The 25,539-nt window shown below is 50.2% G+C and overlaps 1 protein-coding gene across 15 annotated transcripts in view; it reads left to right on the forward strand.

Moving 5' to 3' along the window:
• The window catches only part of Ank1 (ankyrin 1), a 189,442-nt gene that overhangs the window by 121,600 nt on the left and 42,303 nt on the right, over positions 1-25,539 (forward strand). For all 15 annotated transcript variants that reach the window (XR_003736434.2, XR_005093074.1, XM_028887805.2 and 12 more), the window contains exons 3-20: positions 331-429; positions 2,692-2,790; positions 3,572-3,670; positions 4,426-4,611; positions 5,535-5,633; positions 5,979-6,077; positions 6,399-6,497; positions 9,950-10,147; positions 11,382-11,480; positions 11,880-11,978; positions 12,432-12,530; positions 13,538-13,735; positions 14,641-14,739; positions 15,348-15,446; positions 19,153-19,350; positions 23,149-23,247; positions 25,100-25,198; positions 25,421-25,519. Coding sequence is in view for 13 of the 15 variants with exons in the window: in XM_028887805.2 (XP_028743638.1) it covers positions 331-429; positions 2,692-2,790; positions 3,572-3,670; positions 4,426-4,611; positions 5,535-5,633; positions 5,979-6,077; positions 6,399-6,497; positions 9,950-10,147; positions 11,382-11,480; positions 11,880-11,978; positions 12,432-12,530; positions 13,538-13,735; positions 14,641-14,739; positions 15,348-15,446; positions 19,153-19,350; positions 23,149-23,247; positions 25,100-25,198; positions 25,421-25,519 (2,166 nt within the window). In the remaining 2 variants the exon portion in view is untranslated. The remainder of the gene's footprint in view (positions 1-330; positions 430-2,691; positions 2,791-3,571; positions 3,671-4,425; positions 4,612-5,534; positions 5,634-5,978; positions 6,078-6,398; positions 6,498-9,949; positions 10,148-11,381; positions 11,481-11,879; positions 11,979-12,431; positions 12,531-13,537; positions 13,736-14,640; positions 14,740-15,347; positions 15,447-19,152; positions 19,351-23,148; positions 23,248-25,099; positions 25,199-25,420; positions 25,520-25,539) is intronic.

Below are 25,539 nucleotides of genomic sequence, written 5' to 3' on the forward strand. Positions count from 1 at the left end.
CTTAACCCCCCGTCCCTGCTCTTAAGGGTTCTACCTCTTCAAGCCTTCAACATGTGTGCATTTGGACACTTCCAAGTCCCCTGTAGGCTCTCAGAGAATGTTCCTGCATGTGGTTCCTGTCCAGAGTGTGTCTGTTTTAATGTCTTTGCTCTCCTTGGTGCTCTGACCTTCCTAGCTAGCCTTCCCTTGGCGGCTCTCCCTGTCAGCTCTACCCACCTAGTGTCCCTGCATTTCAGCCGTCCACTCCCCCATACACCATACCCAGTCCTTAGGACGGAAGAGCGGCTGGTGTCACTAACCAAAGCCTTCCCACCTTTCTGCTCCTCTCAGAACGGGCTGAACGGCTTGCATCTGGCGTCTAAGGAGGGCCACGTGAAGATGGTGGTTGAGCTACTGCACAAAGAGATTATTCTAGAAACGACGACCAAGGTAAGAAGCGGGGTTGAAAATTCAAGCCTTGGGCCTTTGTGTGTTTCCTCACACTGTGGCTTGGAAACCAGCCTAAGCACGGTCCTGATTTCTGGAATGCTACTCATCCGTCACATCCTGTTTCTCTGAGTCTCGGGTGCCACCTGAAAAGGCAGAACCCTCTTTCCAGATAGTCAGCGGCCCTTTATTCCAACCTCTCACTGGATTCTGAAACCAGGACCCTTTTATGGTGGCTTCTTACTGCTTCACACAGGGACCGGGAGTTCTGTGACCATAGGCAAGTTACTTGGCCACTGGGAAGCCTCAGTTTTCTCCCCTGTAAATAGGGATGAGGACACTTACTTGCAGGGTTGGTGTGACAATTAACTGAGCCCATGCACATAAAGTACCCTGCATAAGAATTGGGTGGGAAATAGTGACGGTGACGGTGTTGTCACTGAAGAAACCCTGGACCTTCTGATTTGTCCTTCTCTAGCAAATCTTCCTGTTCAGCCCTAAATCTATTTTCTCCCCAATTGGTTACCGGAGACGGCACTCCCTTTTATCAGGGAGTGTTTGGCACAGAAGCATCAGTTGATATAGATTGCAAAAATAATGTTTTGTGCTTGGCTAGTAGGGGAACCCTGGTCTTCGTGCATGGTAAACACGCAGTCTACCACTGACCTACACCCACCCCCTAAAACAAGCTTTATTTCTTATACACACGCAGTTCGTTTATTAAGATGATCTCCTTTTGCCGTGCCCCGCTGTCCCCAGTCTTCCCAGCTCCATCTCCCCACGTCACTGTCTCTCTGCCCGAGTGGCTGTAACCTCTCACTTCCCTTCCGACGCTTGTCAAATGGTGTCCCGAGCACAGCCTCACTTTGAGCTCTTTGCAGCCAGCACCCTGCCACCTCTGAGGCAGGAAATGCAGCTGAATGATATGTAGAGAACAGATATAATTTGTATGAAATGAATTCCCAAATATTATGAAGGTGGAATCCATTCCCCTGGTAAAATTCGCTAATTTTCGTGTCATTCCCCGCTCACTCGTCGGTGCAGTGAGCGGAGTTACGCTCTGGGACTGCGTTTGCTTCCAGCCCCTTGATAGCAATCGACTGTTTTACCTGCTCTTCCCGGGGACCAGGGGGTAGCTACTGACCTCCAATGTACCCAGCCATAAACCTGCAGCCTCTCTTCCCTGGCATTTCCCCAGAGCTGAGTAAATGTCACTCTTTCCAAATCCTCCTCTTTGGTTTTTATTTTGTGACGAATACTTACTTGGTAGAGTTTATTTATAGACATTTCTATGCCAGCAAAGCTTTAGGATGCCATAGAGGAAGGAGGGGTAGCAAAGGTGAAAGTCAAACCTTAGGCTAGGGGAGACACCAGACAGACTGTGACATTGCCATGGGTCTCCCAGGCTTAGGAAAGATTAGAAATAAAGACAAAGTAAGAAGGTAAAACCCACCCCAGTTCCTTAGCTGGGCTCATGAATGCAAACATGAATGATGGATGCTCTGACTTCTCTCCTCCCTCTCCATCCTAGAAACTAGAGCCCAGATTCAGGGTGGTTAAGGGTGGAGTAGACCGCTCACATCACCCCACAAATTCACACGGTGCTGACCCAACCCTCCTCTTCCTATAGGTTCTATGGCTCCTTAAACATGGAGAAATCGCTTATTTGTAAATCAAAACAGAGTTAAAACATCTCTTCTGTTTTTCCATTAACACAGAGGATCACACCCCTGTCTTGTGACTGCCCTACAGGTCCAGGGGTCTTCTTGAGGCTTGCAGTTGGGGTGTGTTTGTGACTCTCTGTGTGTGATGTGTGTGTGTCTCTATGTGTGTAATGTGTGTGTGATGTGTTTGTGTCTCTGTGTGTGATGTGTGTGTCTGTGTAATGTGTGTGTGATGTGATGTGTGTGATGTGTTTGTGTCTCTGTGTGTATGTGATGTGTTTATGTATCTGTGTGATGTGTGTGTGTGATGTGATGAGTGTGTGGATGTGTGTGTGTGTAATGTGTGTGTGTGTGTGTGTGATGTGTGTGTAATGTGTGTGTGAGAGAGAGAGAGAGGAGAGAGAAAGAGAGAGAGAGAAAGAGAGAGAGAGAGAAGAGGATGTTGTTCTCTGTGCTTTTCTAGTCTCTCATGATCAGTGACTGGATGGGTATGGACACAGATGTTTCTGCCTTGGGTCTTCCCAACGAGTATCTTCATTTTCCTCCCCGTGACAATCCCTTGAGCAGGCTGAGGAAAATCTGTTCCTTGCCTCTGTTTCAGAAGGGGAATACCGCTCTGCATATCGCTGCCCTTGCTGGTCAGGATGAGGTGGTCCGGGAGCTGGTCAATTATGGAGCCAATGTCAATGCCCAGTCTCAGGTAAGGCTCCCTGATTCCTGGGACAGGAAAGTCCTTCTTCACTTACACAATTGTTTTAGGCTACGTAGAAGACACATTGGCTGCCGTGTACTTTACACACACACACACACACACACACACACACACACACACACACACACACACACACACACTGTAGCTAGGACTAGATTTATTACTGCCATGTCTCCAAGCAGTAATACAGGCATTCTGTGTTAATTTTCCAAGGCTAGACTACACATCCTTAGCATGGAGAATTGGTCAGTGTGGACTCCATCTTGGTTCAGTAAACTGGTGAAATCACAAATTATGAATGGACCATAGGTGGGTCCATCACATATACCATATACATATACCATAGGTAGGGGTCTAAGCTTGGTTGGTGGGGGGGCCTGGAGAGTTGAATCAGCAGCTAAGGGCATGTACTGCTCTTGCGGATTATCCAAGTTCAGTTCCCAGTACCCCACACCAGGTGGCTCACAACCACCTGTCACTCCGGCTTCGGGGATCTGACGTGCCCATTCACATGCACACATCCACCCATCACAGATACACATAATTGAAAATGAAACAACTTTTTAAGTAGAGGAGGATGTTTGAGAAGGACAAAACCCTTCTATGGATCATCTCTCCCTCTTGGCCTTGGGTAATAATCTTCCAGAGGCAGTGGTTTGTAGCAAAGTGAGGGTATGAAGAGAGAACATCCCCCCCTCCCAGTGAGAGGGTTTGCACCTGTCTTCATGTCTTTCCCACCGTTTTAATGGCTTCTTCTTCGGGTTTGCAGAAAGGCTTTACCCCCCTCTACATGGCGGCCCAGGAGAACCACTTGGAGGTGGTGAAGTTTTTACTGGAGAACGGAGCCAATCAGAATGTAGCCACAGAAGTAAGTTCCTTTGAGCAACATGCTCTGGACTGAAAGTGTCTCAGGTACATACAGTGATCATGGCACATAGTCAGACTGCAAACAGGGCATGCACATTCAGACCTCCTTAGCATGTAGTCAAACAACAAACACGTGGTACACACAATTGGACACCCTCACAGCACACAGTCAGACTGCGAACATGACACACACAGTCAGACCCTCACGGCACACAGTCAGACTGCGAACATGACACACAGTCAGACCCTCATGGCACACAGTCAGACTGCGAACACAACACACACAGTCAGACTGCGAACACGACACACAGTCAGACCCTCACGGCACACAGTCAGACTGCGAACACGACACACAGTCAGACCCTCATGGCACACAGTCAGACTGCGAACATGACACACACTGTCAGACCCTCACGGCATACAGTCAGACTGCGAACACGACACACACAGTCAGACCCTCATGGCACACAGTCAGACTGCGAACACGACACACACAGTCAGACCCTCATGGCACACAGTCAGACTGCAAAAAACACAACACACGCAGTCAGACCCTCACGGCACACAGTCAGACTGCGAACACGACACACAGTCAGACACCCTCACAGCACACAGACAGACCTTACCTCAAGCATGAGGTAAAGGAAAACTGAGTGCCGTGGGGCAAAGGAAGGCTTCCGGGAGGAGGTGGCACTTGAGCTGAGCTTGGAGGACGCGAAGGGCTTTGGAATCCCATCTTTGCTCTCCCCTGACCAGGATGGCTTCACTCCGCTGGCCGTGGCTCTACAGCAGGGTCATGAGAACGTGGTGGCTCACCTCATCAACTACGGGACGAAAGGGAAAGTGCGCCTCCCCGCCCTGCACATCGCAGCCCGCAATGACGACACACGGACGGCGGCGGTGCTCCTGCAGAACGACCCCAACCCAGACGTGCTTTCCAAGGTGAGGGCAGCCAGGGTGCACGTCTCCACCAGGGAGAGCAAGCCGGGGCGCTGGAGGACGACGGTGCGCCCAACGCTCCCTCGGTTCCCAGTGTTTTTCCAAGACCAGAGACGATGGGGAGGAAGCCTGGGCCTTAGGTGCTCAGCGGCAATGTGGAAGGGCTTAGTGGGCAGCCCTGGGGATTTCTCAGATCCCCGGAGAAAGCCGAGATGGTTCTGGCTACTTGGGGCATTCAGAACAGCACCCAGGAGGGCAGGGTGGGCCTCCATCCAGAATGAAGTTGCACCCCAGAGGGGGCTCTGGGTCGTCCCCCTCTTCTTACTCCCGCTGTCTTTGCTGGATGAAATAGTCATCACTTCCAGTTGCAGGAGAGCGGGAAGATATAAAGTGGGGTTCCTGGAGATGGGGTATTTAAAGTGTTACTAACGACTGCTCATCCAGTTAGGCCATCGGCTGTCCCTCAATCAGCTAGACTGCTTGACCTGTTCACACGGTCCCTCCCTCCACCTATTCTACCACATCCCTGTCCCCGGGGTTTGTTTGGATGTGGTCTAAGGATATGGATCAGGACGACAGTGGTGAACCCTCTAGCCAGATGGCTGACTCACACACCCTGTTAGGGGGCTGGCAGTCATGGACTCCATAAACCTTCACCGGTGACTAAAATCTCTTCATGAGAGGTGACCTCAGTTTATAATTTGCCTTGGCCATAGGCAAAGGCTAGAAGTGGCTCTCAGGTGGCAGTAAGCCTTTGGATATAGCTTGCCAGGAGGGCATCTCTCCACGCCGTCCATAGATTTTGCCATTGGCCAAAGCCCCGCTCTGTGTGTTGGGCCCCGTTAACTTGTTTAGAAAACCTGAGCTGGTTCTGGGACAGAGGTGCCAGTATGTGACGAGTGAGTCTCCCCTCTCTCTCGCCCCAGACGGGATTCACACCCCTCCACATCGCAGCTCACTACGAGAACCTCAACGTGGCCCAGCTGCTCCTCAACAGGGGGGCCAGTGTCAACTTCACACCTCAGGTAACCCCGCTGGAGTCTCTGCACACTGTCCAGAGTTTGGGGGTGCCCCTGTTTCTCTCTGTCACCTTGGGAATCTACCTGTGTCTCAGAAATGCCTAGGGGGCCAGAGTCCCGGTGACTATTAAGACCTCCTGCTAGGAGATTACCGATCCCCTGTCTCTCAGTTCCCACCAGCTCTGTCTGGAGGAAATTCAAAACCATCAGGTCCTCCCAGGTCCTGACTCTCCCATCGCTGTCCTGCGGCAGTCAGGAGATGCGGGCAGGCGCTAGGGAGCGGCAGGCACACTGCCACTTTCCAAAGAAGCCCCGGGTTCTGACACACACCCCCCTGCTTCCTTCCTCCAGAATGGCATCACACCACTGCACATCGCCTCCCGCAGGGGGAATGTGATCATGGTGAGACTCCTGCTGGACCGAGGGGCTCAGATAGAAACAAGGACCAAGGTAGGCGTCAGCAGCCTTCGGGGCCAGGACTGGGCGGCGGGGGGTGGGGTGGGGGGTGGGGTGGGGGGGTGAGTTCTGCTCTTGAGTCTCACTGGGTGACAGGCTCCCGATGTGCCGCCTGCCTCCCTCCCTGAGTGGTCTGCAGCCGTCGCTGGGTGCACCAGGGGACAGTGACAAACCCCCAAGCTAAAGTTGTGCCAAGTTGGCCTGCAGGCAGAACCAGAACGTCCACGCCTGGGAAAGGTGTTACAGACAGACTTGTGCCACCTAGCCACTGATGGCCGTCTCTGGGGCGTTCCGTTTCCCCGCTCTCTTCTATAGGACGAATTGACGCCACTCCACTGTGCGGCTCGGAATGGACACGTGAGAATCTCAGAGATCCTGCTGGACCATGGGGCACCCATCCAAGCCAAAACCAAGGTGCGTGCTCCTTCCTGGGTGCGCCATCTGGCAGGCGGCGCTCCAGGTCAGCCAGACTTTTCTTGTTGCCGTGGCAAAATGTCTTTATAAGTGCCGTTTAAGGAGAGAAGGGTTCAGGGTGGCTCACGGCTGTAGGGGACACGGTCCCTTGTGGCAGTGAGGCCAGGGCAGCCGCGGAAGGTCACACCGAGCTACAGTCAGGAATAAGAAAGACAGATGCTGGCGCTCTTTATGCAGTCTGGGGTCCCAGTCCCACGGATGGTGTCACCCACATCCAGAGGGGGTGTTCCCTCTTCAGATAAACCTCCCTGGAAAACACCCCGGAAGCAAGGGAAGATCAGACTAAGCCAAGAGTAGAACCCAGTAGGGCAGACACCAAATCCTACAGCTCTGTGTCCAACGTCTGGCCTGGTGTTGAGGTTGTATGTCTTTGCCCCTCCGGCTCCGTCGCCTACGGCACACAGAGCCCCTCTCTCGAGGTTGCACGACTCGGGGCTTGCAGCTTTCCTCAGAGGACACCGACGAACACTTCATCTTCACGACTTCATGCGATGGCCTCTCGGGGCCTCCTTGCAGAGAGTCTGACCCTGCCTCACACTGTTGGGCCTAAGTGGTCTCTGGAACTGTGGCACCATACTCCACAAGCCCCTCTGTCTTGCCTCTTTTGTGTCTATGAAGCTAACCCATGGGCAGCACTGCCCAGCTCTGGGGCCAGGCTAGACCCCGGGAGCACAGCTGTGTTGGCCTCAGCGTGCCTGCCAGGGTGATCCTTTAAAAGTTGTGAGCAGGGAGCCCCTGTTCAGTGGCATCCGGTGTTCAGAGGCTCTCCCCTTCCGAATCAATTTACATTTCCAGAGCAAGAAGGACTTTTTTCTCTTTAATGGGCTGGCAGTTACAGCTGTTGCTGCTTCTCCACCACCGTGTCTACAACTTGAAATTCCTTTTCCTGCTGAACTACACATTTTCGTTATCTTTCTCTTCTGCAGTTCTTCTCTTGCTCACTATAGACCTGCATGAGTAACCAAGACAACACCTATTTTGAGATTTCTTCCACCACACAAATTCATCCCTTACTTTGCATTCAGCCTCACCCAAGTTCTCAGGACACGGTAGAAAGAAGCCAGATTCTTTGGCAGACTATAACGTGAAAGGGAGCTTGTTCCTCTCTGAAACCTCATGAGCTGGGCCATCACTACCTGCATCCATCCCTCTCAGCTTTCTAGTCTCCCACACTCTCATAAGCAGGGCCCACTGGGCCCTCTTTATAGCCTTCTGGGACTTCTCTAGCCTGGAGTTCTGAAATCTACTAAATTTCTCTTGCAAAACAGTTCTAACGGCCTGGGAATTCTGTGTCAGATTTATCACAGAAACGGCACACTTCTTAGTACCAGTTTCTCTGCACTAGTTACTTTTCTTGTTGCTAGAACAGAATATATGACAAGTTCAGGAGGGAACAGTCTGGTTTAGCTCACAGTTTGAATTTTGAGTCCATCATGGTGGAGAAAGCCTAGCGGCAGGGGCATGAGGCAGTGGGTCACATGCCACCCATGGTCGGAAGCAGAGAGGTGAATGCTGGTGCTCAGCCCTCTCTCTCCTTCTGTAGTCAGTCCTGGACCTCAGCCCGCAGGATGGTGCCTCCCATATCTGGGTCTTCATTTCTCACTTAAACCTTTCTGGAAACACCCTCAAAAATACCAGAGGTATTTCCATAGTGACTGAAAATCCAGACACATTGACGATGGATATGAGTCATCACGCAGACCCAGGATCCCATTTCTCTACAATCAGAGATGTTGATTCTGAGTGTGCTAGTATGTACATGTGGCATCTGTTGCGGTACCCATACTGGAGGCAAAAGTTCTTATCTAGATTAGCAGTCAGCAACATTTTATCTAAAAGCCCAGGTAAGCAAACATGTTTTGGCTTTGCAGACAATTTCATTGCTGTAATTAAAAAATCTGCCAATGGGGCAGAAAAATATCCATGGGCAATATGTAGGCAAGTGACCGTGTCCCGATAAAATATTGATGGGCTGGGGAGATGGCTCCGTGGTTAAGAACACTTGCTGCTCTCACACAGGACCCAAGATCACTTCCCAACACCCATATCCGGTGGCTTACAATCTTCTGTAACCAACAGCTCCAGGGAATCTAACACCCTCTCTGGCCTCTGTGGGCACCAGCATGCATTTGTGCAGACACACACGGGCACATAAGTAAAAATGAAAGGAAATATTAAAAGAATATTTACAAATAGCCAAACGAATGGAAACACATGAACTAGGAACCAAAGGCTGAGGGGCCCCCAACTGGATTAGGCCCTCTGAATAGGTGAGACAGTTGATTGGCTTGATTTGTTTGGGAGGCATCCAGGCAGTGGTACCGGGTCCTGTGCTCATTGTATGAGTTGGCTGTTTGAAACCTGGGGCTTATGCAGGGACACTTGGCTCAGTCTGGGAGGAAGGGACTGGACCTGCCTGGACTGAGTCTACCAGGTCGATCGCAGTCCTCGGGGGAGGCTTTGCCCTGGAAGAGGTGGGAATGGGAGGTGGGCTGGGGGGAATGGGAGGGGATCAGGAGGGGGAAGAACAAGGGAATCCATGGCTGAAATGTAGAACTGAATGGTATTGTAAAATAAAATAAAAGGGAAAAAAAAAAAGAATATTTACAACCCAAACGACATGCTGGGTTGGCCCCAGGTTCAGTTTGCCTGTGTCTGCTCTAAACCAGCCCCTGTTTTTCCCATCCTAGCCTACTGAAAGGACAAGAGCTAAGCTTTTAAAAAGTCTTCAGAGCCTAGGACAGATAGGAGAGAAATTTAAAATATATATATATTTAAAACCACTTCTGTCAAGCTTCAGAAGAAGCCAGAGACAGGTTCATCTCTAGGTTCTAGGGTATGAATGACCACACATGCACCATGGGGCAGACAATGCCTTCTCACCGCCTCACAAACACACCCAATAAATGAATGGGAATGCCTTTCAATTAAAAATTTTAGAGAGATCTAAAACCTGTTTTGTCATCCTTTTTCCACTCAAAGACACATGAATTAAGGCCCACCATGCATGTTGCGTGTACTTATTGGACCCTGTGAGCATTTGGGAAGAATGAGGTAGAGCTTGTAACTAAGAGAAAAGACGTGCCCAAGATGGCACCTGCAAGTTCAATGATTTGGCCAAGGCAGAAATAAGATCAGACTGAGTATGGACCAGCAAAGCCCTGGGGAGACCAGGGTGGTCAGGGAGGCCTTGCTAGAAGGTTTGGGGCTGGCTGGAAAGGCTGGAGGGTTTGGCTAGGTGGGAGAGAACATCTTTGTCAGGGCCAAGCTCACTTGGGCTCCACACTGAAGAACTGTGTCGACAAGGAGGACATGGCCTTGCCACCACTGTCCCTAGTCCCCTGCTCTGTCCCTGGGGCTTTGCCGCCATTGCTCTATTTCTCTTCCTTCAGAATGGCTTGTCCCCAATTCACATGGCGGCTCAGGGAGACCACCTCGACTGTGTCCGACTTCTATTGCAATACAATGCGGAGATTGATGACATCACCTTGGATCACCTGACTCCTCTCCACGTGGCAGCCCACTGTGGCCACCACAGGGTGGCCAAGGTTCTTTTGGACAAAGGGGCCAAGCCCAACTCCAGAGCCCTGGTGAGAGGCGGCTGCTATGGGAGGGCTACTGGGGTGTAGGAATGGGGGTGGGGGGTACAGAGCTGCATGGGTGCTGCTAGGGTGATGGAATGGGGGTGGGGAGCACAGAGCTGCAAGGGTGCTCTGTACCCAGGGCAGTACCATAGGCAAGAGCATATAGGGCATGGAAGTTTTATATTGCAATCCATATCTGGGGAGTGTAGCCTTTTGCACTTGTGAACAAAGCTTTGCCCATAGGCTGAGGTCCACTGTGGGTTTATCCCCAGGAGTTCTGACTTTGAAAGTGATGTTTATGATATGCACGTGGGTTCAGGGGCCCCAGCCAGACTCAGGGCTGAGAGGCAGTAACGTCTTAGAAGCAGGCCTGGCCTTCAACCTACTGCGGGGTGAGGATGCATTGGCTTGAGCTGAGTACATCCTCTCTTCAAGGGGACTGTGGCCACAGCCCTGGGAGGCAACAAGTTCAGACCTAAGGCAGAGTGCTCCTGTGGCTGTGCTCCTCCCCCTCCTCCCCAGGCCAGAGGCCACCAGGGTAGTTCAAAGAGCCATAGGGCATGTCCAGGACCCTTGCCTCACACTTGTCCATTTTCACATGAGAACTGAAGGGACAGGTACCCTCCAGAGGCCAAAGAGCATTCATTCCTTCAAACCTGCTTGCACTGAGCACAGACCAGACTCTGGGGTCACTGAGGCTTCCCAAGCTTGGGGCTGTTGACCTTAGGGTTGAAATGTGCTGTCCTGTCTATTGTAAGGCGTTCGGCACTGTCTCTGACCTCTAGACACTACCTGTGACAGAAAAGACATGGCTACAGCCCCACCCCACCCCCAGAAAACTGACCTTGTTTGAGAAGCACTGCCCTATGAAGTACAGAAGAGGCAGACAGACAGACAGAACCCTGTCCCTGTGGAAGGGTATGCCAGTGTAGCATGCTGTGGAGCAGAATCCATTTCATTCAGCGTCAAATAGAAAGGAAGTAGTTTGCCTCCAAAAAGTACTCTTTCAGTGTATCCAGAAATATGAAAGAATCTTTTTAAAATGTTCCCAAATATCATGCTCAGAAATATGCTTGATGTGTAAAGAGAGGGAATGCCTGTTTGTTGTTATTCATGAAGTGACATGGTCTATCCCGCCGCGGTCTATGAGTGCTTGCCGGTGGGCTGGGAAGGGGCAGGATGCCTTTCCAGTTCTCTGACTACTGTCTGAGTTGATCTGTGTGCTCTGTGTGGGCTACAGAATGGCTTCACCCCCTTACACATCGCCTGCAAGAAAAACCACATCCGCGTCATGGAGCTGCTGCTGAAGACAGGCGCATCCATCGACGCAGTCACTGAGGTAGGAGAAAGCGTAGGCGTGCCTTCAGCCCCGCCCCCCCTCCATCGCCTTGCGGGGTTGTTCTCCATGGCTCTGTGTGGCTGTTGGTGTGCATGCGTGCGTGGGCATGTACATGTCAGCATGTCTCAAAAGGGGCTGGACCAAGGGGACCCACAGACACGAGGACTTGTCACAACGGGAAATGATGGTTTGAATTGTGAAGTGGTAACACTTCTCTGCCAGAGCTTTTTGTCCCTGTGGCCATCTTCCTGAGAACAAGCCCGCCCGGTCTAAGTCCATTGTCTCAGGTAGCTGTTCCTGGAGCTCTCCAGCAACAGAAGAGCATAAGATACTGAGGCTTGCTCTTTCTTGTGGAGCAAGTTCCTTCCTGCTCATCACACTCCACTCTGTCCCTTCTAGTCTGGACTGACACCTCTCCACGTGGCATCCTTCATGGGACACCTTCCTATTGTGAAGAACTTACTGCAGCGGGGAGCGTCACCCAACGTCTCCAATGTGGTGAGTTCTCCAAGACCGTGAGAGCGCTTGGCTCTGGTCCACGGCTCCGAGGGAAGCTGTGGAAGGGGGTCCCTGTTCTCTCCGCCCACAGAAATGGGATTCTCGGGATAGCAAAGGTGTCGGGAGCGGGGCGAGCAGGCCTCTCTATTGATGCTTCCCCAGTTAAATTTGTCACACAACTGTACATCTTTAGAGTTTTATTTTGGAACTTCTATAAGTGCAATCTGGAAGTACATCCCCACATTTGAATATTCATTACCTCCGAGGTTTCCTTTCACATTTACCTAGACTACTGAGAGAGAGGGGGAGAAAGAGAGGCAGAGACAGACTTGGCTGGGCAGCTCCAGCTCTTGGACACAATCCTACCAAGCCCAGGCAGCGATCTGAGTTCGGCGTGTGTCCTTTTGCAACCCCGGCATGTGTTAACCGTTCTATAACTTCGTTATTTTGCAGAAAGTAGAGACCCCTTTGCACATGGCAGCCCGAGCAGGGCATACGGAAGTGGCCAAATATTTGCTCCAGAACAAAGCAAAAGTCAATGCCAAGGCCAAGGTGAGCTCTGGAGGCAGGAAAGGGAGGGTCCCAGGGTCCCTCCATCCTGGTGAAGGGAACGCATTCTGGTCAGAGGCCAGGGGCTCACAGGCATTACCACTCCCGTGTAGGTCACACCAAAAGCTCCAGCTCTGCTTTGCTGGAGTTCTGAGAAGGGCAGAGATATTCTTGCATCCAAGCTGTGTTTCTGTAGCATAACAAAACCCAGGGAGCAGGCTGGCCTGCAGCTTTTATTGGGCTAATGAGTAGATGTGACTGAAGGAAGGGAGTTGGTAAGATGGCGTCACCGGTGGTAATCAGCCGGGAGTCACTTGATCTAAAAGTGGAGGATCCCCCGTTGTTTACTGGATGATGAAGACACCATACGATCAGCTACCAAGCGTGCTAGATAGGCTGTGTGGCAAAGACCTGCACTCTGCAAGCGACAGGCCCCTTTGAGCATCTCTGCTTGAGCCCAGTAGCCAATATGCCATCCGTGGAACCCCTGCGCCGTGAGCTATACCTGGGAGTTGGAAAAGAGTGGGATAAACGGCCGTCTTCCCCGACTCAGTCATTTGGAGCCCTGCGACTGCTGGCATAGAAAACATCAAAGTCCAGTTCAAACATCAATTAAGTACAGGAGGCAGAAAGCTTGGGAGACAAAGCTTGTTGGAATAGCCGTCAGTTTACAGTATCTTTTCCGGTCCAACATTGTGAACCCTTTGTGTCCATTAGCTGTTTGATCTGAACCCTATGAAATGATGTTAGAATTCCCCACTTACAACTGGGGAAGCTGGACCAACCTTTGAGCAATTAAGTAGCAATAACCACGAAGCCGGTGAGTTGTAAGGATTAAATGAGGTAGAGCATATTATTTTCTGTAACTCAGAGACTGGAAGAAATCCCAGATCTCTTTATTCATGGCTGAGTCATTTGCACTCTGTGGGCCTCGCCTCCCGCCCCTGGGAAATACAGTTGGGTTTGGAAAGGTTAACATTTCCAGTTCTGTGTTTTCACCTGGGGTCCAGGATGACCAGACACCGCTTCATTGCGCTGCTCGCATCGGCCACACAAGCATGGTGAAGCTCCTGCTGGAAAATGGTGCCAGCCCCAACCTGGCTACCACTGCTGGCCACACGCCCCTGCATACCGCAGCCCGTGAGGGCCACGTGGACACAGCCCTGGCCCTTCTGGAGAAGGAGGCATCCCAAGCCTGCATGACCAAGGTAAAGTCACACAGCCGCTGTTCCGATTCTTAGAAAGCGACAGGCTGGCAGGGTTTAGTGCCCCACCTGTGATCACAGCACCCAGAAAGCTGAGACAGGAGGATCACTTGAGCCCAGGAGCTCAAGGCCAACCTGGGCAACATAGCAAGACAGGATCCCCCCACCAAAATAAACCAAAAACAAAACATAAACAAACCCCACATATTTTTCAGAAACAATAGGCTAGGCCTGGGGCTCTGAAGGGGATCCCCAACTATCCTTCTTCATGGTCATGGGACACTGCAGGCCCATTGTGTCATCTACTTCCCCAGAAAGGACGCAGTCAGTTCTCTGCTCCCACCCAGGTTCCTTCTATTTCTCCTGCGGCAATTAACTTGCTAGACATTTGCTCTAGGTTCCTAGGATCCAGGAAGGATCCAGGGGTTCAAGGACTGGGAAGTAGCTTCGTAAAGGAGTGCTTGCCTGGCACACGCAAGCCTCCGGGCTCACTCTCCAGAGCTGCAAAAGATAACTAACTAAATAGGTAAGATTCTGCTGGACAGAGTGACACACACCTGTCATCCAATACTGCAGAGAATGAAGCAAAGAGATCTGGAGTTCAAGGCCAGCCTGGGCCTCCTAGCAAGACTGTCTCCAAAGGAACAATAAACAAAAGAGACAGCCCCTGACTCTCTGAGTCAACAAGCAATTGACAATATCGGAGGCAGCTTTCTCTTATTTGGTAGGAGAGTTGGCCAGGTGGTACTCAGGAAGGCTTGTAGCCTCTTGCAGGGACCAAAATACTCAGGTCCTTCTGCCACATTGGCATTCCCATGCTGGTTAGGGCAGGAAGAGTCTCAACCATACCTTCCTTCAGGTCAGTGGCCTTGGCTCCCACGGTCCTGATGGCCTGTGTTTCTCCTCAGAAAGGATTTACCCCTCTCCATGTGGCTGCTAAGTATGGGAAGGTACGGGTGGCCGAGCTGCTCCTGGAACACGATGCACATCCCAACGCGGCTGGAAAGGTGAGTTTGAACTTCCTTCTCCCCTTCTCGGTCTGAGCAGATTCCCTCTCCTATTTGGTTAGAGGAAGTGAGAAGGGACGGACTTCCCCACTGGGAATCACCTCTCCCGCCTGGGCAGCCTTCCGTAGAAAATGGTCTTTGGAGAAAGCAACATGGAAAAAGCCTTGTCCGTCAGAAGGACCTGGTACTCTCTGAACAAGTGTATTGATTTCATGGCCCCGGTCCCCAGCAGGGATGAAGAAATGGTCCTAGATCCTGCTGGAGCTGTCTTTCAGGGGCTCTCCTTCAAGACTGGCTTTAGGCAGATATTTTTTTCTTTTTCTACTGTATTGATGATGGAACCCAGCACTGGAGTGTAGCCTAAACAAGCTCTCTACTATTAAGCTTAAATAAAGAGATTTATTTTCACTTTTTGTTGTGATAAAATGAAGCCCAGGGCTGTCACATGCTGGCCAAGTGCTTGACCTCCAAACTCTACCCAGCCCAGTTTTGGATGGGGTCCTTACCTGGGAAGGAAGCACCGTGGGTTGGAGGTAGATCCTGCTTGTCTAAATGGTCCCTCACAGAAAGGAAGCTGTTCATTTTCCCTCGGCTCTGTCACCCTGCAGAATGGCCTGACTCCCCTGCACGTGGCCGTCCATCACAACAACTTGGACATCGTCAAGCTCCTTCTCCCCCGAGGTGGCTCCCCGCACAGCCCTGCCTGGGTAAGGCTCCTAAACCTGTCTAAAGCAGTGGTTCTCAGCCTTCCTAATGCCGTGACCCTTAAATACAGTTCTTCATGCTGTGACGACCCCCGGCCACAAAATTATTTCTGATGCTACTTCATAACTGTCATTTTGCTACTGTTATGAGTTGTAATTTTTAAATATCTGATATGCAGGATATAGGCTGCGCGATCCCTGTGAATGGGTCATTCAACCCCCAAGGGGTCACGACCCACAGGTTGAGGACCCCAGAGGTTTTGTGCTTGTCTCTGTAAGCACAGACATGTCACAACACCGTCACAAACACGACCTGTAGGACCATTGCTGCTATCTGAGGGCTCGTAGCCTGAGAAGTGGGTAATACTTTCCTGTCAGACGGTCCCTCACAATGGTGGGATTCAGTTTACACGTCACATGTCCCCAAGCCCACCCGCGACATGTCAACTGTGTTTTGTAAACTGGTGGTCAAAGGTCTAGTGCATGAGTGTCTTCCTGGAGCCACAAGCCTTGTTCTCAGAGATTTCACTCAGTGGGACTGTGGCCCACTGGGATGTCCCATTCTGTACCTGGTTCCGAGGTTCTGGTGTTGGGTGCAGTGGCCACACCTCTCTGGGCCTTGAAGCAAAGAGTCTGAGTGTGAGGGTCTCCCAAGTTTATTTCTATTTTTGAATATAGACACTGTCATGGGGGCTTTAACCCCTACATGTTCTGCATTGGTTGCACATCTGGCTTCTGAAATACACTGCCAAGCATAGGACTATGTGGCCAGGGAAGGGGGGGGGGGGCGAGGCAGAGGACAGAGGAGCCTTTTGGGGATCAGATTACCCCTGGGGTAAGGTGGGGTTTGTATCTGTGAGAGGCAAGAGAACACCATGAGACTGGCCAGGAGCAGAGTCAGGGCCAGCATAAAACAGACACCGTGGTCCCCACACCAGGCTCCCCGCCTTCTGACAGGACAGCCTGAGAATGATTTATGGCAGAATTCAGTCACACAGCAGGAGTTCCAGTGCCGCCCACCAAGGAGAGAGTCTTTCGGTGGGTCACTGTGGGCCTCAGCTGACACCTGCCAATTTCATCCATGGGAAGGGGGCCGAGTGGCTTCAGCTTTGTTTCCTCTGGTCGGTATAAAGCTCACCTCGATTCACAGCATCCGCCTCCTGCAGACACGGCGTGCCTCAGGAAGAAGCCCTTGTCTCCTCAGGCTTCGTCCCTACTCCTGTCTCCTGCGGGAGCGAGCCCTACGTCACCGCGCAGAGGCAGCACACAGCCGGCTAAGATGTTGACTTACTCCTGCTTCTAAAAATAAGAAGCCGGACTCCCCTCCTCCCCCTCCTCCTCCTCCTCCTCATTCCCACTTATATAAACGGAGCTGGAGCCAGGTTCATGATATTTAAAGAGAGCGAAAGGCAGCTCAAAGCCTGCACAGATGGGGTTTGTTTCCATGGCAAAAATAGTTTCCAAAGTAGTCTGGCAATTTTGTAGAATTTCACAGTAAATCCCTTTGCACCCAAACCAAACTCTCCTCTTCTCGGTCCTGATGCGAACAGATTCCCTCCCGTGTGCATTCCTTCCCTGAGCTTATTTCCTCGGGAAAAGGAGCCTTTTGCTGACATATATCCCTGTCTGACCTCTCCCTGGCGCCCTGACCTAGTTACCGTTTCTCCTTGTTACCCACAAAAGGTCATCGTTCCTTTAGTCCTGGTTTGGGGGACACTCGGATGGGTTGGTCCATGCTCTGAGATGGTCAGTGACTCATATCTTCCGTTTTAACCCAAGGTGACCTGGAAGATTTAGCCATCTCCAGGGCAAGCTTGTCCCTGACAAATCAGTGTCAGCTCATGACAGTGTGTTAGATACCCACAGCAGCCCGAGTGACTTGGGACGCCTGCTGTCGTATCCATGGATGCTCTGCCAATGTCTCCAATGACTGTGCCTTGGGGGTGAAGAAAAGACCCAAAAAGCCTTGCTTTGCCATAGTGAGTGGCTGTCCTTGTTTCACTAAGACGTCTCAACCAGAAATGTTGGTGGTCCCTCAGGAAGACAGTGCGTGGCAAGCAAAAACCCACAGACAGCTGGAGGAATGCTAGCCAATGTGGAAAAGCATGTGTCTGAAGACGGTTGCACACAGGAACTGTCTGCTGTGTAGGCTGGGTGGACGTAGGTCCAGGAGGTCATGGGTCCTGTCTTCTGGCTTAGCAGTCCTTCACTCTGAGTATTCCAGGGCCTGGCTACTCAAAGTGTGGTTCTCAGACCAGCAACCTCAGCATCTCCTGGTCCTCAAGTGCTATCCAGACCTTCTGGGTCCGATTCCACACTGAACAAGGTCTCAAGTACTATGCACACACATCATAGTTCAAGAAGCCAACAGGACCTAGAATCCATGGTCTGTTAAAGCAGATCACCTCTGAGCGAGAGCTTCAAAATAGGGAGTAATACAGATGCCTGCCTGCCTTGCTCTGAGTGGTCGGGGTAATGTTCCAGTAACATCACAGTAAGAAACAGTTTCTAACGAGGTCACCAACTGACCCTATTGCCTGTCCACTGTATGATGAGGGGCTCACACATACTAGAAACCCAACCACTGACAATGATTTGCTACCAAAAGGACGTAAATGAATAAGATTTAAAGCCAGAGGTGATATTACGCCTGTATTTCCAGCACTTGAGAGTCGGAGGCAGGAGAACCTGCCTCAAGTTTGAGGCCTACTTGGGCTATGTTGTATTTCCAGGCCAGCTTGGACTACAGAGTGAGACCCTAGTACAGGGTGACGTGGTTAACTGGTAAGACCAACACTTGTCATCCTGTCTTGCCTAATAGTATATGGCAAAGCCACCACACACGGCTGCCCTGTTCTCATGTCTTAATTTTGGAAAGCACTTCCTGTGAGTACATAATTACATTTGATCCACCCAGAATTTTTTTTTGGAAATAAACAAGGCAGATGTTTCCCCTACTTTTAATGATCTTTAAAAATATGTAAAGAAGTCATCTGGGTGGTGGAATACTGCCCTGGGTCGCAGATGGCTCAGAGGAGAATAGAACGGGCTAGCTCCTCCACATCCTTGAGTCCCCTGCCTGCAGGTCCAAAGAACGACACCAGGGCCCAACTGCGTCAGGAAAGGTTCCTTTTAGGGTGCTAATAGAAGAAAAGGAACAGTAATACATCCTGAAGAGGAAATGTGAGCTTCTCCAGACCAGCCATTCTGTTGCTGCTGTTGTTGCTGTTGTTATTTGACAGGGTTTCACTAACTGCCCTGGCTGATTCCCGGCTCACCCTTCCTCAGTCTCCAGAATTAGGAGATTAAAGTGTGTGCCGCTGTACGTGGTTCCGTTTCTTTTCCATATGAAGCATTTGGGGCTCTGAGTCCTTACTGCCACGGGGGAGAGATGGGAAACTTTAACTCTTCCCTACCTTACCTTGAAGCTGGAATCTGAACTGTGCTTGGTAACATCGCTTCCTGCCTAGCAGCGCATCTGAGAAAGAGGATTGGTCACAACCGATGGTGAGAAGGGAGCAGACGTTTGCTGGCTATTCAAGCCTCGCCTGCAGATCTAGCTCCAACAGTAGTGTGTCCATTTTTTTTTTTTTCCGTTCATTGAACATGCTTTCCTTGATGACAACAGCCCTGCTCAGAGTCCCATGTCCTCCTGTCATTGCCTCGGCTGTCGGGTGAAAGAGAACTCAGGGACCTTCTTCTGTTTCAGAACGGCTACACCCCTTTGCACATTGCTGCCAAGCAGAACCAGATAGAGGTGGCCCGAAGTCTGCTGCAGTATGGAGGGTCGGCGAATGCCGAGTCTGTGCAAGGCGTGACCCCGCTGCACCTTGCTGCCCAAGAGGGCCACACAGAAATGGTCGCCCTTCTCCTGTCAAAGCAAGCCAATGGCAACCTGGGAAATAAGGTAGGCCCCTCTGAGTTGACCCTGCCCCTTCAGTGAAGGTGTTAGCTTATGTCCTTACCCAGTGCTCTGCTCCTGCATGAGATACGTGGGTGGGACACTGATGACAGACAGCACTCCGTAAGTTTTATCTTGGTGTCATACTGAATCCACAGCCGGCTGGTAAGGAAGGCTGTGAGACCCCAGCCTCTGTACCCTTCCCATGTCAGACTGCCTTGCTCTACTCCTCTGAGGATCTACAAGAAGACCACCATGAAAACCCAAAATGTGCTTGCCCCAGTGTGGGCCAGCATCTACATTCGGGAGTACATTGCATAATTTGGTACTGCATGCCTACTCTCTGTGGTAGAAAGTACGTTTTTTTTGTGGTGTCATCCATCTTCTCTGGTTCTTCTAGTCCTTCCCATGTAAAAAGCCAGGCCTGGTAGCACATGATAGTAGTCCTAGTGTTGCTGGGGTAACAGAGACAGGAGGAACATTGAAGCCCACTGACCAGCTAGCCGAGAGCTGTTTCCAGTGAGAGACCTTGTCCTACAGCCTGACACCAAGGTTGACTTCTGATGCTCCAGACGTCCCCATGTAGTGTACATCTACACACAGACACAAAGTGGTTCTCAATCTTGCTTGATCCCAATGATAAAGTATGTCTAGGACAGACAAATTCACAGAGACTGACTAGTGGTTGTTAGGGATTGGTGTGCCCAGGGAATGGGAAATGGCTGATGTTGGAGACGGTGTTTCCTTTGTGGGAGATGACAGTGTTCTAACGTGAGACAGTATGATGGTTTCCCAGGTCCCTACATGCTACAAACCATGAATTTTTACAGTTTAAAGGGCAAATTTCATGAAAATTATATGTCAATGAGACTGTTGCTTAAAGAGAAACAATACTGATCTTCCTCGGTTCATGAACTCTTTTGAGAGGCCGAGGAAGACTGTGAACAACTCACCCAGAAAAGATGCCTTTGTGTCCATCCTTGTAGGTGGTGTGCAAAAGTTTATAATGCCTCACACCCATACATCTCCTGATCCTGGGTTGCGAGCTCCTTGTGTAGTATATAAGTCTCCATTGAAAAAAGTATATATTCCTGAATGTAGATGCTACTCTGGATTGGGGCCTATGTAGACATGCCCTTACATTTACATGGCAAGCCTTGTTGACGGAGCAATGACCCAGCAGCCACTTTTTTTTTTTTTTTTGGTTTTTCCAGACAGGGTTTCCCTGTGTAGCTTTGCACCTTTCTGGAACTCACTTGGTAGCCCAGGCTAGCCTGGAACTCACAGCGATCCACCTGGCCCTGCCTCCTGAGTGCTGGGATTAAAGGTGTGCACCACCACCACTGCCCAGCCAGCAGCCACTTCTTTAGAGGATAAATTAGCCTAAGAATTTCGGGAAGGCAAGCATGTTCAGGTAAATCTGTAATCCCCTAAAGCACTCTGGAGGCCCTGTGTTTTTGTTTGTTTGCTCGTTTGTTTTTCATGGAGTTCCCCTCACCTCTTTTTTAATTGAATTTTTTTTTTTTACATACAATGTATTCTGACCACAGTTTCTCCTTCCTCATCATCCATCTCTCCCCCACCTCCCCACTCTTCCAACCCAATGCCTTTCAATCTCTCTCTCTTTCTGGGAAACAAACAAGAATTTCAAAAAAAGAGAGAAAAAGCACAACACACAGACACACATACACACACACACACACACACACACAAACATAAAAACACAAAATATATATATATATATAAACTTTTATATATGTATATATGTATTTATATACATATATGTACATATAAGCTTTTACTGTAGTAGGTTTCCACATAACCCTTCAAGTAGCCCTTAGTGTTAGCTGTCCTTCCCTGTATTCCCTCCATACCCCACTCTCTCCTCCCCCTCTATTTAATATTCCCATCCCAGTCCCCCCCCCCATCTCTCCATAACTATTTATTCTGTTTTCCTCTCCTTGGGAGATCCTCCCTGCTCCCTAGGTCCTTACTCCGCACCTAACCTCTGTGGTTGTACAGATTGTAGCATGGCTGTTGAAGGCTTAAACACTAACATTCACATGTAAAAGAATATTTGCCATATTTGCCTTTTGAGGTCTGGGTTACTTCATTCAGGATGATTTTTTTTTTCTAACTCCATCCACTTACTTGTGAATTCCATGATTTCAATTTTTTAATAGCTGAATAATATTCCGTTGTGTAGAAGTACCACATTTTCATTATCCATTCATCTCTTTGGGTATCTAGGCTATTTCTAATTTCTGGCTATTATGAGTAGAGCAGCAATGCAAATGGTTGACCAAGATCCTCTATAGTAGGATGAAGAGTTCTCTGGGTATATGCTCAAGGATGGAATAGCTGGATTTTGAGGTATATCTGCTCCCAGTTTCCCGAGGAACTGCCACACTAATTTCCATAGTGGCTGTACAAGTTTGCACTCCCAGCAGCAATGGATGTGTGCTCACCTTACCCCACATCCTCACCAGCATGATTTGTTTTATGGAACTTGGCCATTTTGAGAGGTATAAGATGCATTTCCCTGATGACTAGGAATGTTGAGCCCTAACTCTAACCCTAAGTGTTTCTCAGCCATTTGTGTTTCCTCTTTGTGAACTTTATTTAGTTCTGTACCCCATTTTTTAATTGGGTTATTTGTTTTCTTGATGTTCAGAGTTTTTCTTTTAGTTCTTTATTCTTTTATTTCTTTAGTTCTAATATCTATATTTTAGATATTAACCCTGTATCCGATGTATTATTAGTTAAGAGCTTTTCCCATTATGTAGCCTGCAAATTCTCAGGGGTTAAACACAGGAATAAATAATCCCAGACCAGCAAATCAAAAGAGAGGGTTGGGGGACCCACACCATAACAATAAAATAACAGGAATCAATACGCACTGCTCATTAATAACTCTCAATATTAATGATCTCAACTTGCCAATTAAGAAAAAAACAAAACAACAAATTAGATTAGATTAGATTAGATTAGATTAGATTAGATTAGGAAACAGGATCCAGACCTTGGGCAGCCTGAGGAAGTGGAGTCATTTGATAAGGAACCAGAGTTGGGCTTTTATATTCATCAGAGGAAGTAAAGGGAAGGAGACTTTCCCAACAGATTCTGTGCCAATTCCCACATAGCCATCAACACCTTGACATATCACTATTCTCATGAGAAAGCTGATGAGAAGTCCGAGAATGTGGTCCTTTCACTCCCAGAGGGGTCCCCGCCCTCCTCTCAGTGCCGTGGGCTGCAGGGCAGTGGTAGCACACGCTCTCAGAAGTTGCAGCATGATTTTACGTGGATGGCGCTGTCTCAGATGCCCCCTGCTTTGCCCTTGAGATAAGTCGGCGGTAGCCTGTATCTTCTAGAATAAGAAACCAAGGCAGCGAAGTTTGCCGAGGAAATGACAATCACTACAATTGACAGTCTTCGTTGAGTGACTCTGTTGTCTGTGGGCCAACCCAAGCCCACTGCTTAGTGCTCTAAGGCTTTATTGGAACTCGGCCATGCCCGGTGGTTTCCCTGCTGGCTGGAACTGCTTGTTACCAGGATTGGCAAAGTGACAAAGACACGGGTCTCATAAACTAGCGGTCAGGCCCGTAACAGAAAAAGCTGCCTGACCCTTCCCTATGTTAGTCACCTGGCATTCAGACGAGGACATGGAGGCCCAGGATAGGAAGATTTTTGCCAGATAACCAGTCAGATAGCCGAGTTGGGGCTTTCAAGCCTCACAGTTCTATCACTGTAGCCTGGGATTCTTCCCTGACTCAAAGTTGATGCACATCTGTTTCTTTTTAGAGTGGACTCACTCCTCTCCACCTGGTAGCACAAGAAGGCCATGTTCCAGTGGCAGACGTGCTGATCAAACATGGTGTCACAGTGGATGCTACCACCCGGGTAAGGCAGGCCACCCTATGCCTGCATCTGTCACGGCTCCCTCCCTTAACTGCATGCTCTGTCGCGATCCACCCCGATGTACCCCCTCACACCTCAGAATTGTCTCCTTCATGGACACAAAACCTGAGGATCAACACTTTTCTGCCTTTTCCTGAGACTGATAAGGAGTCTGGAGACACGAGCATTCATGGCTACTCGTTATATCCGGGAATTTTTTAAAGTTTGCTAGACCTTTGAGTTTGTCCTAAGAACTTGGAAGGGGTGTTTACACATGATGTTAAATCCTGTCTCTCATGTGTAGTAAGCATGTAGAGGGTAGCCAGGCTTCCTCTGTGTCACTCGGAAGTACAGCCCCTTTCATGCCAAGACTGTGTTGAATGGAGTTTGGCTTTCTCTCAGGTTCTCTGTGTCAAAGAGTCCTGTGTTGTGGTGTAAGGGTAAGTGTGTCTGTGGTACACAGCACACTGCTCTGGGTGTTTGCAGTGTGGGGACATGACTGCAGTGACAGGAAGGAGCTGTAAAATGTGACATCTAGACTAAGAAGCTGGCAGCCCAGACGGAGAAAAGAGCACCCCCAGCTGGTGGGAGAAGGGACTGCATGGAAGAGGAACACCCTTGTTCCTTTTGTTGCCTTAAGTAGAAGGGACAAAGGGTTGAGGATGTAACTCAGGGTAGAGAGTTTGCCTGGCCATATTCCAGGCCCAGGGTCCCCAGCATTGAAAAACCCCAAAGAAGGAACAAAGTGATACCACCAGCAGTGCGCACACACGCGCGCGCGCGCACACACACACACACACATGCACTCCAATTCCATAGATGCTCTAGCCATGATGTTGTGCTGAAGACACCCCAAGAAGAGCTTTCCACAGCTTCAGCAAGAATCTCTTTAAAGGCCAAGAATATCCTTATCCTAGTTCAGTCTTTTGGGGTCCTTCCCTGAAGGACCCTGTTCTGTAGATTAGGCTGCCTCATAGATGACAAAGCCATATCAGGGCATGAGGGTCTGACCCATAGGGTCTGTTAAGAGGGCCTCTGGAATCTTCAGCTGGCTCCCTAAGGACATGTGTGACCAAAGAGGAGCTGGCTTGTCAGCCATTTGGGCGTAACACCAATCCATGGGAGCTGGGGCAGAGTTTGAACAGGGAGGACGTGGAGCACCTGCTGGTATGTGGGAGACCTGGTAAACAAGCAAAAATCAACAGGGTAGATTCTTTGGAAATTGGTACGGCAGCCCGCAGTCACCTGAATAACCGTGGCCCATCCCTTTAGACCATGGTCACTTCCTATAAACTCTGATAACTCCGCTAACATCTGGATGCTTACAGTGAGGCTCCACCCCTCTAGTAGAAGAAATGAGTCTGCTGTTGTGAATGTCGGCATTGGCCGTACGCGGCTGTCTGTCCTTCCAGAGCCCCTCCTAGCACAGACCCGTCAGGCTCTCCTAAAAAGAACGCGTCTCGAATCCTGGCGCAGCTCTCTCCGATCACCCGCAAGCCTTTCTAGGTGCTGCCACAGACATTTGTCCCTCCCTCTGCTTCATGTCAGCCGCCCTTGCTCATCTTCAAGGCTAACAGTTTTCAGCCTAGCTCTCTCTTCCAGGTTCATGTCAGCTTTCCGACTGCCTGCTCAATGACTTCAGTAACATCTCAACCTCCCCTTGTCTGACACCAGATCCTGTCCCTTCTCCCACCCGCATCAGCACCATGTCTCACAGCGGCCCTCACTCTCCCCCCATAGCTTTCCTCCCCTCCCTGAAGCAGCTGCTTCTGTAAGGATTCCATTGAAGCGTGGCTCTGCTGGTGCTCGGCGTGCCCAGATGACTTCCCACCCACATTCATTCCTTGCCTTTCAGATGGGTTACACCCCGCTCCACGTGGCCAGTCATTATGGAAACATCAAGCTGGTGAAGTTTTTGCTACAGCACCAGGCGGATGTCAATGCCAAGACCAAGGTACAGGGGCACCTTACACCCAACTCCCACGCTGACAGCTCCCAGGCACTCACTTAGGAGGCAACCAGAGCCACTCCAGGCCCTGACTCGGTCCTGAGCTCTGAGCGTAAAGAAGGAAGTGGAGGGGGGGGAGCAGTTTTAGGAGATGGACTCTGGAGTGTGTATGCAGTTCTTGCCCCCAACAGCTCACTGATCCTGCCACATGTCTGCCTTACTTCATAGCTAGGATACAGCCCCTTGCACCAAGCAGCTCAGCAAGGCCACACAGACATTGTGACGCTGCTCCTGAAGAACGGTGCTTCTCCAAACGAGGTCAGCTCGGTGAGTACCCAACTGGTCCC

The sequence above is a fragment of the Peromyscus leucopus genome, chromosome 17 (assembly GCF_004664715.2).
Source record: "Peromyscus leucopus breed LL Stock chromosome 17, UCI_PerLeu_2.1, whole genome shotgun sequence".
NCBI lineage: Eukaryota > Metazoa > Chordata > Mammalia > Rodentia > Cricetidae > Peromyscus > Peromyscus leucopus.